General features: G+C 39.4%; 1 protein-coding gene across 1 annotated transcript; it reads left to right on the forward strand.

Annotated features, from left to right (window-relative positions):
- Positions 1-335: 335 nt before the first annotated feature.
- Positions 336-13970, forward strand: LOC306869467 (neuropeptide FF receptor 2-like; the record flags this gene model as incomplete). The annotated part of the gene is made up of 3 exons (XM_079416241.1): positions 336-666; positions 4504-4603; positions 13130-13970. The coding sequence occupies 3 exons, from the start codon at positions 336-338 to the stop codon at positions 13968-13970; spliced, it is 1272 nt and encodes a 423-aa protein (XP_079272367.1).
- Between the last annotated feature and the right edge of the window lie 3120 nt (positions 13971-17090).

The raw sequence follows: 17090 nt of genomic DNA on the forward strand, positions 1-17090 counted from the left end.
CATTTAGTTTGTCTTCTTTCTTGAGGCAAACATGATTGCAGAGTGTAGACAACTGCAAACTACTTTATGAAGAGTAGGCTAATGGTAGGGTGTTGTCTGTCATTAATCATTTGCTTTACTCATTTGCTTACAATATGCACAGTTAATTACACATGTGGAAGTCGGAGAGATAAGTAGATAAACAGATTTGTTCAGTTGCAGCTGCATGTCAGAGAGGTTGAAAGCAAAACAAGGGGAAAGACAATAAGCAAAAGACAAAGGCTTGATACTGAATGAGGAGAACAGTGGGAGTAAAGCCCATCTCTCAACCCTATTCTATTATCCTCAGATCTAAAATGAACGAAACACTGGACCTGAACATTACGCTTGAGGATGATGGAAACTGGACTTTTGTCAATGGCTCCAATGAATTCTTCTTACCTCAGAACAAAATTACATATGTTGGATATTACCTGCATCAGCCATCTGTAGCAGCAGTCTTTATAGTGTCCTACCTGCTTATATTCCTGGTCTGCATGGTTGGAAATGGAGTGGTGTGTTTCATTGTGTTACGAAGCAAAAACATGCGCACCGTCACCAACCTTTTCATCCTCAACCTTGCCATCAGTGACCTTCTTGTTGGGATTTTCTGCATGCCCACAACTCTTCTTGACAACATTATTACAGGTCAGTGCAATGCCAGTAACCATATGCAATCTTTGCATCTTCTTTAAAGTTACTTGTTCTAGCCAAGGTTCGTTTTTTAGTGTCTTGCATGCTTGAATTTTCAACTGACATTTATGGATCTCATTAGGGCTGTCGTGACCAGAGAAGGCATCTATTCGAGTAGCCTGATGGTTTTAAGTTAACACTGAGTTCAGGCTGTGTTTGGCAGTAGAGGATGCTGTTCACCTTTAGAATGAGTTTTAAGATAGGAACATTATGAAAAGCTGAACATGACGGTCCAGAATTTTCATACAAATGAACATTTATGAGTGCTGCTAGACTATAAAAAATGTGTTTGGTGCCACCAAAAATGTAATATTGAATCACCAATTTTCTGAAATACATTCACACACGCATTACATTTCACTCACATTTAATGATTTAATGATGAAATCAGCCACAAGACTGATGCAAATCATGCATGGTGATATACAGTAAACAAGACATACAGATTTACATGTGGACATTGATTTAAAATGTTGAGAGGAAAATGAGAAATGTTCACTAGGATGGTTGACAGTATGTAAGAAACAAATAATTTTTTATCACACCTTAAAATCAATTTGAGTAGCACGGCCAGTCTTTTTACACAAATCACTGCTTTTTTGAGACGTGGTGTAAATGTGATTGTTTTTTGTCTGCTGTTCAGAAATAATGACTGGGGTTCTCATATATCTCTGTGTGAGATGGTTATTTACCATGTGTGTCTGGTTGGTTGCTTTTAGGATGTTGAAAATAATGTTTTAAACTTTGCTTATACAGGAAATCTGAAATGATGCCAGTGCATTTAGACACCTGTTTACTTTGTAATAGATTCCTAATTATTGATTTTTTTGTACCCCCTATTTTTTTCCTCACTTACTGTCCAAAGTTGAGCCTGGTAGCAATTCCGTGTAAGAGACATTTCATGCACTTCACACATTCCCATGGAATTGATTAGACACTGAATGCAATTTTATTTGTGACTATTTGTGTGAGTAAGCCCTAGTGGGATGAGATGAAAGCTGTTCTTTCTGTCCAAAGTACTGCATTCTTATTAGATATTTATTTATTCTTATTTATAAAATGTAGTCACACATTACTAAGTTACACTTGGTAATCAACACCATTGTTATTTTAAAGACTTTAAATGAAAGTCATGAAACAACTTGGTTAAACCAAACAAAAACCTTTGTTTTTGCAGTTGGGTGGGTGATAACAGCATTTTGTCCTTTTTGTATGTCTGTGAGAAGGCAATCGTTAAATAGGGTCAGTAAACAATATTCAAATAAGGTCAGTAAAAATATTTAATATTAGTCAACCAGGCAGCCCGGGGGAAGCACAAGTGTGTTTTTTTTTTGTTCCTCGGATTCCTAAGGGGTCCTTGGGGCTCCTAAGTTTTCCTAAGCCCTTGGCATAAATTATATTGGGAGAGGATGTAGGGCATGTAGGGCATGAAAAGACAAAGTCCTCACTGATTCAAGGTAAAAAAAAAAAAAAAGCATTTAATTTAAACTGCTTAATAAAATAAAATAAAAGGGCAACTATTTTTTCACATACTTAAAGAAACTTGTCCTTTGTATGTTGTGATGTCAAATGAAAAAAAAAATGGCTACATTTCAGTACAAATCTTAAATAATTGTTTTTATAATCTTTCTATAATTTTTGCTTTAAAAATGCACAGTCCACTTATTTTGATGTAGTGAATAACATACTAAAGCACTTGATAAATAAATTTTTTGATTATAATTTTAACTGCACAATACATTATTTCGTAATACACAGAATGGTAATATTTCAAATGTACAAATGTCTTCATAAATGTGTAATTACTAATATTTAAATGCATGCCATACAAGATTCAATGGGAATTACATTCAATTATAGGTCCAGAAAGGCAGCACAAAACAAAAATTGCAAATAAGTACAAAATGCCTCAAATAAACAAACACAAAACACAGTATCTAAAAATCCTAATCAGATATTAAAACATTTACACTGTTCCATAAAAAAAAATATTATTATTACAAAGTATTTTTACACAAAGCAAGAGATTACAGTATAGCCTAACCTACCTTAAAGCTCATTCTACACATATGAGCATAATTTTTTAAAAGCATATCTACCCATCTCTGTAGAAAAATTGAAATCTTGAGAAAAATATGTCTGTTGAACTAGTATAATAGACAATAAGAGCACATCCTATCTACCTAAGAGTCAATAAAACAGCATGCAAATGAATTCGATCTCCTACAGATACTCCCCATCCCCACAGTGAAATATTGTTAAGCCTTTCCCTAAGCCAATTGACCTCCTCCAATCATACACAAAATACAATAAATCCCACCAGATGGTAAGTGCGATAGCAACTGACCTACATGCTGTATACCAAGGCAAATCTGAAGGTATCTGGCTGTTTTGGCCCACAGCAGTGCATTGATTACACTTCAGCTAATTTTTGATTGGGGTTTAAAGGCAAAATTGGCCAAATAAACTGAGCTGATATCCAGGTTCATGAACCATAGTTTCCAGGTAAATGTTAATTATAGTCTTAGCAGATTTATAATATCTGCATTTTTCAAATGTGGTCCTTTATAAGTTGTCAGTGAGGCAAGGCAAACGCACACTTTATGAGGTGCAAGTTAAAGGAAAAAATATGAATCAATTAGAGGAGAACAACTGCACGCTCACTTAACCATGAAGTGCATAAAGCATATGCTTAAGTGAGTGTGCAGTTGTTCTCCTCTAATTGATTCCTTTATAAATTGTCAACATGCACTGGACATGACATTTATTACATCAGCTGCTTGGGTCACTCAGTGTCAAATGACACTCAACGTGATGAACTACATCATTGTACATGCTATGAAAGTTCAACACTGAAAACGGAACGGGACACCCCTTTACAGTCATTTTTAACAAACAATAATGTAATCCAGTTACAGTTTTTTTCAATTGCTAACATCCCTTTGTCCAATCTGTAGTCACATTTTCAAAACTCTAAACACAATTAACACAACATCCGTCTGTTGTGGCCATACCATTAACACAATTCATGTTGTTTTCACACAATATTCAGTCAATTCACACGTTTCTAAAATGCTTAAAAGTTCTTTTTCACACAAGCTTACCCCATACCAAAAATCATGGATCTTTCTTAGTTTTTTTTTACAAATGCTTAAACACGGCATGACAGAAATGAAGACCTAATGCTCCAAACTTTAAATATAGTGTAAAAAGGCAGCTTAAAAGAGCTGCTAAGAATTATTTTAATGACTAATAATTGAGAAATAGCTGATTCCAATCTTAATGAATAATTCCAAGTATTTCCATACATGGCCATGCACAATAAAAAGGCAGTCTCTGGATTGGTTTTGTTCAAAACTATACAGAACAACAAAGAGAAGCATAAAAAGAAAGAAAATGTTTGGAGGAGGGAGAGTTGGATGAGGAAAAGGACTGGTTGGACCAGGGAGAGGAGTAGTTGGACCAGAAGTGTCTGGTTTGGTTCAGCTACCAAATCAGACATCAAGAGACTACAGCAGGCAGCCAGGACTGCTGAGAGGAGTATTTATTTTGAGCCTCTCTGTGATGGTACCACAAGGCGTCGCTCACTAGCAGATCTCACAGCCAGCATATTCAGCATTTTGAAATGTAAAGTTTGTATTTATTTAACAAAATGTGGTTTTCAAATTAAATATTTGGCTAATTGTGTTGCTGTGTTAAGAGTTTAGAAAAAGTACTTTAAGTGTTGTAAATGCTTCCTGTATAATTTAGCCAGGATCATCTCTCAGTATGTAATATCTATCTTCACCCCAGGTTGGCCGTTTGGAAGCATGGTCTGCAAAATGAGCGGAATGGTCCAGGGCATATCGGTCTCAGCCTCCGTTTTCACCTTGGTTGCCATAGCAGTTGACAGGTAATGTCTTGGTAATATCATCACGTCTCTCAGTTCAGGCATTAATAATGCACTGTCAAAAGTTCACATGACTTGAATGACAGTTGCTATTTAAAAAAATAGTTAAATAGCATTTGGGCTTGGAAATTTGAAGTAATGGTTCTCAGACTTTGTGACTAGAAGACCTCTCGTTATCCAACACAATATATTTAAATTCCCTGCATATAAAAGGTATATCTGGTATTTCTCTTTATATCTTTATTTTATATGCTTATTGACATTTTAATTTAGATTAGTATTCTTTGGATGTATTAAAGGAAAAGTTCACTCAGAAATGAAGATTTGCTGAAGATGTATGCACCTTCAGGCCAGACGAGTTTGTTTCTTCATCAGAACAGATTTTTTAGAAATGTATCATTAAATCACTTGACCACCAAAGGACCCTCTGCAGAGAATCTTCTTATGGCACCCATTTACTGCAGAGAACTCATCTACTGTATCTTGGATGGCCAGAGGGTACATTTTTAGCGAATTTTAATTTTTGGGTGAACAGTGCAGTCATTTAAACACTTTTAAGTCATCCCTTTGCAGGTTTGCTAAAGCCTGTTGTTCAAGAAACCACTTATTTAAAGAAACAATTTTGTTTAAAACTAGATAACATTTGGCCTCATTTATGAAACATTAAATACTATAAAGTTTTGCCATTCGTGAAATAATTTTACTTAAATTTCTTTATTCAGTTCACAGAGACAGTTGTGATTAAACATAAATTCAGCTTAAATTCCATAAACAAGGCCGATTGATTTTAAAATTCATTTAGAATAGGAGATAAGATGATTGATATTAACTTTGTTGATCATGAAAGAGTCACCGAACCTGCAGAGTGTAGCATTTTGACCAATCAGACACACAATTTTGTATTTGGCCATAGAAGGCCATCTGCATGCAACCAGAGCTGAAGTCCAAACTTTGACTCAGCAATTCTGCAGCATTAACGAGGAGCTTGACATGGTTCAGAGAGAACTGAAACAGTCCTCTACCGACTGTGCATGGACTCAAGTCAAAGGCACCCTGCTGCACATCACACAGCCAGCAGTGCAAATCTCCTCACTCCTGTACACAGATACGAAGGGGGGAGCCAAAGCCTTCTGTTTGACATTTCACAAGTCAGCCTCCTGAAAACCTCTCCAGCTGCAGAAAGAAAGGGGTTTATTCAGACGAGCGCTGAAATGGCACATGGAGTGACACTCAAAGACCTCAACCGAATGGCCAGAAACATCCCTGCATTCACACCAGAACTTGCAGGAGAGAATGATGTTTATACTTACTTAAGAGAAATTGACTTTCACCTGCAGTCTTGGACCAGTGTGAAACACCAAGATAGACTCTATCTGATCTGGGTCACCGCTAGCCCAGAAGTGCGACGCTTCCTGGCTCGACAGCCAGAACACATCCAATCAGACTACCAGCAGCTTAAACAAGCTATCATAAAGGAATTCTCAGACCCAGAGTCTGAGCACGGACTGATTGCTGCCCTTGCCATCGAACAGGGCCGCCATTAAACTCCCCGTGATTACTACCACAGACTTTGACGAGCTTACTTTGGAGCTCGCAAGTGAACCTTGGATGGAGGAGGACACCAGCTTCAAGAGCCTTTTCCTCCGGAACCTCCACCCCACTGTAAGTCACCATTTAGGCATTATGGCCTGCCCCACAATGCCTATTCAATGACTGCGTGACCTGACACAAAAGGCCTTTAACAAGCACAAGGCCTCTAACAAAACAAGCACAAGGCCTCTAACAAAGGTGTTTGTAAGACCTCACTGATTCTGAACTGCACAACCCAGAATCCAAAACGGGCACCAGAAGGCACCCAGCATTGCCACAATGCAAGGCCCTTCTACAGAGAGCCACAAGTCAGCGGAGGACAGAGCCGTCATCATGGCAACAGACCCAGGTTCCAGACCAACCACTGTCAGAGCCCATGGAAAAGGCCATCCTCGTCCTGCGAACACCACGGCATGTCCAACGGCAGTCACATCATCCTCCTCCACACCCTTCACACGGGTGCCAAACGGATGCTTCACAAGGACAGCTGGACACGCCTACTTCTGAGTTACAGGAGCTGCTGTCTCTAGCAAAATAGCTCCTTGAATAAAACTCAACTGAGGAATACTGCGAAGGACAGACCTCTGACTCTTTGCCTGATGCAACGCATCATCAGACCCCTCCAAGGGAGGAGCATCCCTTAAAACCAGTCGACAACCCAGAAGCAGGCAGACAACGTTGGATGGAGCAACGGGCTCACATGCTCAATAGCGAAACCTCTACCAACACAACCCACGCAAGCTCAAGTCGGTGCCGACACAAGAGAAAAGCGACACCGCAATCATCAGACTTCTGGTGACGTTCCAGCAGAACAGATGGCTAACAACCACCTGCTGCTCTCCTGCCATCAACACTAGGTCAGTCTGAAACTCTTTTCACACTACAAAATCTCCATAACAATTGCTTGCTACCCCTGGAACCACCTGCACTCTCACCAGTGAGAGTCTCACCTGGCTGTTCCACACCACAGGTACCACAGATAGCCTACTGGCTAACATCAACAACCATCTGACCTGGACCAACTCACTTCAGAACAACAGGTGACACTGCCTCGACACCTGCTGCACAAGCTCGAGGACCCGCACATTGCACCAGCCTGTATCCCCACAACATACCACCTGACAGCATCCGCCACGGCACCACAACCACTCCTGGAGACAAGCAACAGCCTGAGAGCCACCACTGTCTACTAGCCATGGGTGGCAGGTGCATGTTTGATTGTTCTGTATCTTTAACATCGCTCGTTGTTGTCTATTGGATAGACAACAATGTTCGAAAGGGGGGATTTATGTAGCATTTTGACCAATCAGACACATTTGATTTAACAAATCAATTAGTTATTAGATTAACAAATGGTCACAGACCCCCCCGCCCCCCCCCCCCCCCCCCCCCCCCCAATACACATACTGGTGCTGGTGTGTCTGTCAACGACTCCAGGTCTCTGGTTCCATGGCAACCCATCTGATAATACTGGTTTTATTGCTCAAAGGAATGCGGGTAGAGCAAAACTTCCTCTTAGGAAAGACACATTACACCATCAAAATGGACTCTTCTCTACTTAATTCATAGAAAATCCTTCTTTGAATGAACACACATATCTTTAGGTCATTGTGTATATTATTACTGTTCTTGTATATGTTTTTGTGTATTGTACACTGTTTTCTGCATGCTTATGATAGATCACTAGTTAATATCACTTTAGCTGCATCATGTTTAGTCTCTATCAATTCGTCTTCGGATTATCTAATTGAGAGTGAATATTACATGTCGATACCTATGCAACATATTAGTGTCCTAAGAATCTTTAGAAGTTTGTGCATTAACCCAGGTGAATTACCTATGCAAATTACCATGTTCAGAGGCAAAAGGTCGTAAAACTTTCCCTCCAAAAATCCATAAGACTCCATTGGGTATTTGACACCCCAGAAGTGTGACCTCTATAGCAGATAAGCTCTCACTTCAGAGATGCCCAAGCAGTCTGCGGTTTTGTTAGATCCTAAGAGGATGTGAGCTAGAACTTTTTCTGGACCCTCCAAGTTTTGTGCCGGGCCTTGCGGCCTCGTCTTTCCATTCAACCAAGCTCCTTGGACCTCAGCAGATCTTTTTCTTAGCTCTTTTTCCATTCAATACTCAGAAGAACATTTCTACCTGAGAACATCTTTGGAATTCATCACTCTTCAACCCGGAAGAACGTGATCGGGAGTCCAAAACTTTGAAACCATTAAGACTTTCATCTGAGACTGCATTCCGGACACTCGACCCGACCAAAGGCAGTGCAAGTATAACATTTAACTAAACGAAACAGAGGTTTAGTATAAGTTATAGACCCCATTATAAATGGTGCTGATGGTTTTACTCAGGTGGTTAAATGACTTTCTCCATAACTGCATTGTCTGGTTTTCCTGATGGCTTCATCCATCAACTATCATTTGCCCTTTTCCCATGTATGAGTGACTGTACGTATGTATGTTTGTTAGTTTGTTAGACTAGTCTGCATTAGTGTTTAGTTAATAAAAGTTGTGTGCACAAATTACATGAGTTTCTGATTCTGCCTTGCATATTAAATGTCCGTTTACGATTTTGACCCTTGCTACAATGCTCTAATGCATTAATAGGAAAGTATTTTCTGTGGCCAAGGAAATACCCTTTCTTAGAGTTGATACGAACTTACACTGAATGTTCGCTGGACGGACAGATCAGCTGATGTCAATTTAATTCTGCAACAGTTATTACTAGCCAATATAAATAATTGTAATTAATCATAATTAATCGTAATTATTTATATACAATTCCCTTTTGAGCTTATAAATTGTTACAGAGTGGCACATAATAGTATAGAGATCCTAAGAGGGGCTTGATATTTGATGAACCTGATAAGGACAAGAACCATGCTGTGGTGTGTCTTAGTCTGTTAGGTCCAGGCTGTTACTGTCGGAATGGTTCTGTTCCTTTGGATTGGACAGCTGGACTTCCATACCCACCTGATGTCATTGTTATATCATCATGGCATGGGGCCTTTGGGGAAAGGAGTGAGATGTGTGTGTGTGTGTGATATTGCTGTAGTGCATCTGTTCCTGCTTAATACTACCAGACGGTGAATTAGGGAGTTATATTAACCCTGATCTCCACTTACATTTTTTTTCACATGGCGTCACATTTAATTACTTATTAACTAGTCAGCTGAGGTCATGTTTTTCACTTTCAGTTTCCCTCTAAGCTCTCTGTACGTTCCCTTTCTGTATGATGTATATGTAGTTTGTAATATGTATATGTAATGTGTAATATGAACATTATGACTATCAATGTAGTGTGAATATCTATCTTAAGGCATTATAACAAAAACTTGACAGGACACAACAGGGCTATATTATATATTATATCTATACAATATAGATTCAATATTGTGTGCTTACATTTTGCAGTGTTTTTTTTATTTCTATCCTGCCTAGTATATATATTGTGGCGGGAGGAGCAAACGACAGACACAGTGGGTGTGGCGTCAGGCCTCGGAGAGGCTTTTATTAAACAAAATAATAAAATAAAGTGTCCAAAGGGGTAAAAGTGTCCAAAAATAACCAGGGGGATCTGGTGTCCTTGTCGTGCTGCGGGGTTTGTGAAGGAGGGCAGTGTTCTGGAAGGAAGGGTCCAGGTAAGGGGCGGAGTCCGTCGGCCGCATGCGCTCCCCTCTCGGGACCGGGGCGCGAGGGTGGCGGCTTCATCCAGCGGCTTCGTCTCTCTTCACTCGCCGCGGCACTTCCGGGGGATCCTACGGCCCGACCTCCTGACCCGTCGACCGTGTCATGGGTGCGGCTTCGTCCAGACCGCGGGACCGGCAGCTCATGTCTTGGGCGGTGCGGGAATCCCTCTACGCACCCTTCCTGGACCCACGAGGACACCAGCGTGTATGCATGGGGAAGAGACCGGTCTGCCGAGGAGAGGCGGGCTCGGCATTTAAACATCGGCGGTGATGAGGCTCTATTCACATCAGGTGCGCCTCATCACACGCCGCCAGCCCTAGCTATTCAGCGCCCCTCCTCTTTTACACACCCACTCCCGTCGGGAGCCTGGTGAAGGGCGGCAAATATGGGACAAGGTGGTGATGATAAAAAGGGGGGAGGCAGCCGACTCGTCACAATATATATATATATATATATATATATATATATATATACTTAGATGCACTTAGAGGCTTTAATAATATATATATATATATATATATATATATATAGTATCTCACAGAAGTGAGTACACCCCTCACATTTTTGTAAATATTTTATTTCTTTTTATGTGACAACACTGAAGAAATGACACTTTGCTACAATGTAAAATAGTGAGTGTATAGCTTGTATAACATTGTAAATTTGCTGTCCCCTCAAAATAACTCAACACATAGCCATTAATGTCTAAACTGCTGGCCACAAAAATGAGTACTCCCCTAAGTGAAAATGTCCAAATTGGGCCCAAAGTGTCAATATTTTGCGTGGCCACCATTATTTTCCAGCACTGCCTTAACCCTCTTGAGCATGAAGTTCGCCAGAGCTTCACAGGTTGCCACTGGAGTCCTCTTCCACTCCTCCATGACGACATCACGGAGCTGGTGGATGTTAGAGACCATGCGCTCCCCCACCTTCCATTTGAGGATGCCCCACAGATGCTCAATAGGGTTTAGGTCTGGAGACATGCTTGGCCAGTCCATCAGCTTCTTTAGCAAGGTAGTGTTCATCTTGAAGGTGTGTTTGGGGTCGTTATCATGTTGAAATACTGCCCTGCGGCCCAGTCTCTGCTTCAGTATGTCACAATACATGTTGGCATTCATGGTTCCCTCAATGAACTGTAGTTCCCCAGTGCCGGCAGAACTCATGCAGCCCCAGACCATGACACTCCCACCATCATGCTTGACTGTAGGCAAGACACAGTTGTCTTTGTACTCCTCACCTGGTTGCCGCCACACATGCTTGACACCATCTGAAACAAATAAGGTCTGAGCACTGACAGGCTGACCCCCCACCCCTTCAACCTCTGCAGCAATGCTGGCAGCACTCATGTCTATTTCCCCAAACACAACCTCTGGATATGACGCTGAGCACATGCACTCAACTTCTTTGGTCGACCATGGCGAGGCCTGTTCTGAGTGGAACCTGTCCTGTTAAACTGCTGAATGGTCTTGGCCACCGTGCTGCTGCTCAGTTTCAGGGTCTTGGCAATCTTCTTATAGCCTACGCCATCTTTATGTAGAGCAACAATTCTTTTTTTTCAAATCCTCAGAGAGTTTTTTGCCATGAGGTGCCATGTTGAACTTACAGTGACCAGTTTGAGAGAGTGAGAGCGATAACACCAAATTTAACACACCTGCTCCCCATTCACACCTGAGACCTTGTAACACTAACGAGTCACAATTGGGCCCAATTTGGACATTTTCACTTAGGGTTGTACTCACTTTTGTGGCCAGCAGTTTAGACATTAATAGCTGTGTGTTGAGTTATTTTGAGGGGACAGCAAATTTACACTGTTATACAAGCTGTACACTCACTACTTTACGTTGTAGCAAAATGTCATTTCTTCAGTGTTTTTACATAAAAAGAAATAAAATATTTACAAAAATGTGAGGGGTGTACTCACTTCTGTGAGATACTGTGTGTGTATATATATATATATATAGTTTGGGAAAATTCAAGGGTACACAGAGGCCATCAGGCTTCTCATTTCAATAGCTTTTATTTTTGTTGTCTATTCTGCAGATAATAACAGTTTACTATGACAATAGCTAGCTGCGTAAATGCTGTGCACCAAGAAGATTGCTGGAAATTATCAGTTTTTGTAAAATGCTGTCACTTTCATGTGTTTTTAAGCTTTTGTACATAAAGCTTCCACATCAATTACTCTGCTACATCTTCTCATATAACTTCTCATGTGGTCTTGCAACATAGGAAGACCAAATGAGAATATAGAGCATCTCCAAAGCATCACATTAGTTGTTGTTGTTTTTTTTGTTTGTTTTAGATGGGGTTTTTTTTAGGTAAAAATCAAGGGTACTTGCTGACTATTAAGAGTGCAGATTAGTTGAGTGTACTTTTCATTTGTGCTTAATGGAAAAGACCAGATAAAGCTGTTAAGATGGTGCATTTTTTTTTTTCTGTTTTGTATTGAAGCCTGTTTCCAAAAAAATAAAAAATAAAAATAAATAAAACAAAGGTATTAGCAATTTTTAATCTAACAATCATGTAATTATTTCTTGGAATTCTGAGTTTACATCTCACTTTTTTCTCTTAATTGTGAATTTGTATCTCTCTTAAGGGGCACCTCATTTCATGGACGAAAGGATTTGTCTTTATCATGCATAAGGTCAGAAATGCAAGAAAAGAGGTCAGAATTGTGAGATGTATACTCAGAATTCTGTGGGAGAAAAAAGCCAGAATTGTGAGATGCAAACTAATCACTCTGAGGGAATACGTTTAAATTGTGAGATACATTGAGAGAAATTAGGTCAGAATTGTGAGATGTCAAAAAAAAAAAAATTATTCTCTGGCAGAAACGGTCTTCTATCATTTTTACCTAATAGTGAGGCTGATACAACTATAAATGGTTTATGGCAGCTAATCATACTAACAGTGTATATTAAAAACAATATAGAAACCTTTTTCAGATCAAAATAATTCAGAAAGTACTATTAACTGAGACACTGATTTGAGAGAACAGGGAATGAAAGCAAAACATCTTTTGAAATACTGTTACCCTGTTCATTCCCAAATGTACTGCAGAGAAGAAACACTGAAAAAGCCTCAATCAATAGTGTGACTGCATGATATAATGAACAAATGTGAGGAACAAATACACTCTTTTTAAAAAACACTATAAATGCACCTCTTCTTATTGGTTTCATATCTGACACAGCTGTTTCTCCAAAGAGCTGTTAAATGTTTAACATGTTGTCTTTTGCAGATTCAGATGTATTGTGTATCCCTTCAAGCAAAAACTGACAATATCAACAGCCACCCTTATCATCGTGATAATCTGGGTCCTGGCAGTGGCCATCATGTGCCCCTCTGGCGTCATGCTTCAGGTGACTAAAGAACAAAGCATCCGCGTGTTCCTGGGAGATGGCAACCGAACAAGCCCTTTCTACTGGTGCAGGGAAAATTGGCCTAACCAAGAGATGAGGAAGATCTACACCACCGTCCTGTTTGCCAACATTTACCTGGCTCCTCTGTCCCTCATAGTGATAATGTACGCAAGGATCGGGATCACTCTGTTTAAAACAGCCATGCCGGCAGGCACCAAACCGGGCCACGATAACCGCCACTCAGTGTCGAAGAAAAAACAAAGGGTAATCAAGATGCTCCTAATTGTGGCATTGCTCTTCATCTTGTCCTGGTTGCCTCTGTGGACGCTGATGATGCTAACAGACTATGTTAAATTTACTGAACATCAGTACATGCTTATTAACATCTACATCTACCCTTTTGCCCACTGGTTAGCCTTTTTCAACAGCAGCGTCAATCCGATAATCTACGGGTTCTTCAATGAGAACTTCCGCCGTGGATTTCAGGCTGTGTTTAAGTTCGGCCTGTGTCCTGTCGGCGGTCAGCATCGGACCTATTCTCACAGAGTACAGGGCAATTCTGTGCAACCGGTGAACCCTCCACCCTCCACAGAGCCCATCTCTCTTAACAGCCTGGAGAACAACAGCTCGAGGAGGATGAACCACGTCAATGAGCAAGATTTAGTGATGGAAGATCTAGAGAAAGTGTCTGAATGCAGTGTGGAAGGAGCTTCAATTTGAGAGGCTTAATAGAGAGGAATAGTATGATAGCAGGCTTATTACATCTCAAATGACAGACTATTATTTAATTGCATTTTTAAAATGACATTGTTAACATTATACAGCTGTGTATAAAATGGATTTTACTTATTTTTAAAAGTTGTTTGCTGCTAATGTGAATGTACTTACTGATGTTGTCATATACGATTGGGCACATTTGGCAGTTTAACAACTGTAGTCTTGTAAACTTTACAATCAAATTCAATTAAAAGCTGGAATATTATTGTAAAATTATGTATATACACAGAATCATGTATAGTGATGTAAACATCTGGGGTTTCAAAGTACATCATTTTATTTATTGATTTATTTTTATATGCACATGAAAGTATCAGAACTGCCATAATACAGAATCATTTATTGTTTCTGGATTACTATATGGGATTTTAGCCACAGCATATACATCTTAATACTAACATTAAAACTTCATACCTCTTCTGTGACAGATCCCTTGAAACGCTGGAATGGAATTTCAGTGGGAGGGTTTTATGGACCGTATTTGTTAACTTGTGCCAAAACAGGGTAAAATGAGCCATGATAGAGATTAATCTGAGTGTTTGTTGTTGGCCCAAATAGCAGAACATAATAGTCATACTAAGTCACACTTGCCTTTCTGCCCTGACTGACAGTTGTATGGGCAACAGTAATAGTTGAAGCACAAGTCTGGATGTAGCACTGTGATTCACTTTCCTAAAGCTGATGTGTTCTTCAAGCATGCTTTCGCCTCAAGTCTGTTTATACCAAACCTATTCATTACCCTTTTTACCCTCTCTTTTTGCATGTCCATAAATTACGAGTTTCCTGCCATGTAGTTTTTAACTACCCCTTCCCTAGGCCTGCATTATCTTGTGACAGTTTCGCAAAACATGAACTGTTGTTGTCTTGAAACTGTTAAAGTCAGACTGCAGTGACTTTAAAGATGAACCTCAGCTCTGTTTAGATCCTTCAGGGGGACAACACAAAGTTTTGGAATGCAGTGTCTGGCTTTTCTATTTTGTACTTGTTACTCGCTGTGATTCAGCTGAACTTACGTTGATGTATTCATTTGTCTGACATCAGAAAGTTCTGTCTCAATACTTCATTATTTATTTTATTTTTAAATTTGTATTTAAAATAAACATTTTCACACTATGAAGGAAGTTCTGAAAGTTTTAGTAAGGCTCACTGTTTTGCATCTATGCCATATTTACAGACATACTCTAGTATGCTTTAGTAAAGTTTCAGAATATAGGCTATGTCAGTGTTTATTTCAGTTTGTTTTGTAGCTTTACCCTGAATGAATGAATGTCCTACATTAACTGTGAATGTCAGCAAAAGTCTTTTCTATCCCTCAAATAGAGCAAACCATTTCCATTTATCAGACTATTTTGATTCAAATTGTGTGACAGGAGTCTGCTGGATTACTTATTTGAACCATTGGAGATGTTCAAAAATACAGACATGCGGAGGATTTGTCCTCAAGTAATTCTATCGTCTGTTGTCGACTGTAGATTAAATCTTTCAGCAGTCAGAGCTGTGTTTTTGTGATTATCATAGCAGATGGGAGATGAGTATGTTAATTCTGCCCTCTCCTTGACAGCAGACACTACATAAACCAAATGCAATCTCAACTTGATTAAGGCAGCACCACTGTAAAGTGAGATTGAAAATTAGCTAAGAGAATGTGTGTTAGAAACAGAAAATGTTAAGGGGAAAAAAATGTCTATGATTGCAAGGTGACTTTGACTTTATGGACTCTCCAGATGTGTTATTGCAAGATGTGCCAGGGACACATTTCTTGAAAAAAAAAAAAAACATTTCGTTTTAAATCTCTCTGTTTACTGAACATAAACTCTCTGTTTATGAAAAACAGAGTACTTAATGTGAAATTGTTCATTTCTGTATTTCTAATGATGTATTAGCAAAAGCAATGCTGTAAACTGTGAATCTTGTTATATTAGTGTTGGCTACATGCAAATAATGAGTAAAATTGTTTCAAAAGTGATTGTGACTTTTTTTTTTTTAAAACATCTTGCAACAAAGAGTAAAGAAATCTGTGTTCAGGGTTAACTTTCTCTTTAAACTGACTGGATGTGGATGAAAAATAGTCTGTTCTTCAGAGTGCCGTTTATGTTGTGAAGATACCATCATGTTTTGGTATAGAATAATCAAACAGTGTAACTCAATTGCTTTTTTAGAATTTTAATTTTTTTTTGGTGAATTTTACATAATTGCACCAGACACATCTTTAATTGTCCCTCATCGGTGCATAATGTAAAAATATTGTAATGTCTTTTATGCTTTTTGTGTTTGAGTCAGTGGTGCGCCACCTCAGACATCCCTGATTCTGTCACCATTTCCTTTTCCTGAATGGAAAAAAGGATGCAGTTTATTCTTTATAGGTGCAAGATACCAGCCACAAGCCTCCAGTCTTTGTCTGTCTTGCAGTATGCAGCGTTAAAATGAAAAGTGAAGTTTGTCTGATCAAACTGCCATGTGATTAATCACGGATCTATTCACACTGAACTTTCTGCTGTCTTTTCTTCTGTAACCATTGAGGAAGCAAGAGACCTGCTTTTGGTAATGTAATCAGGCATTGCCTGGCCCCGGGCCTGGCTCCTGCATTCCCTTTGACGTTGCTGGAAATAGGACAATTCTGGCAATGATTCAACCTGCTGTGCTTTCAGTCCTCTATGAATGCATAGTACTGGTGCAAATCTAGTGACGTGCATGAGTATGTTCTGAGTAGCAAGAACGAAAACTGTCGCAAAGAGTAAAATTCACATAGTATGAAGAGGGGGTTGGTATATTCAGGTCAATGCATGGGTAACTTGAGAAATGACTCTTCATACTATGGTGTTAGTGATGACGTGATGTGGTCATAACTCTGAGTGCCACTGAGGCAAGACATTTGTCATGATCCGGTCACTGACCATAACGGCATGTGTAGACACTTTCATCATGTGCTAGACAATAGTAAAACACGTTGGGCGAAATGATGGTGCTGTTGAAACAGACATCAGTCATACAGACATGTTATTGTGGCAAAGTTTTATAACTGAGGAAAGTGAATAAATCAAAATGAGTGTACTTATATTGTTA

This window comes from Barbus barbus (assembly GCF_936440315.1).
Source record: "Barbus barbus genome assembly, chromosome: 5".
Lineage (NCBI taxonomy): Eukaryota > Metazoa > Chordata > Actinopteri > Cypriniformes > Cyprinidae > Barbus > Barbus barbus.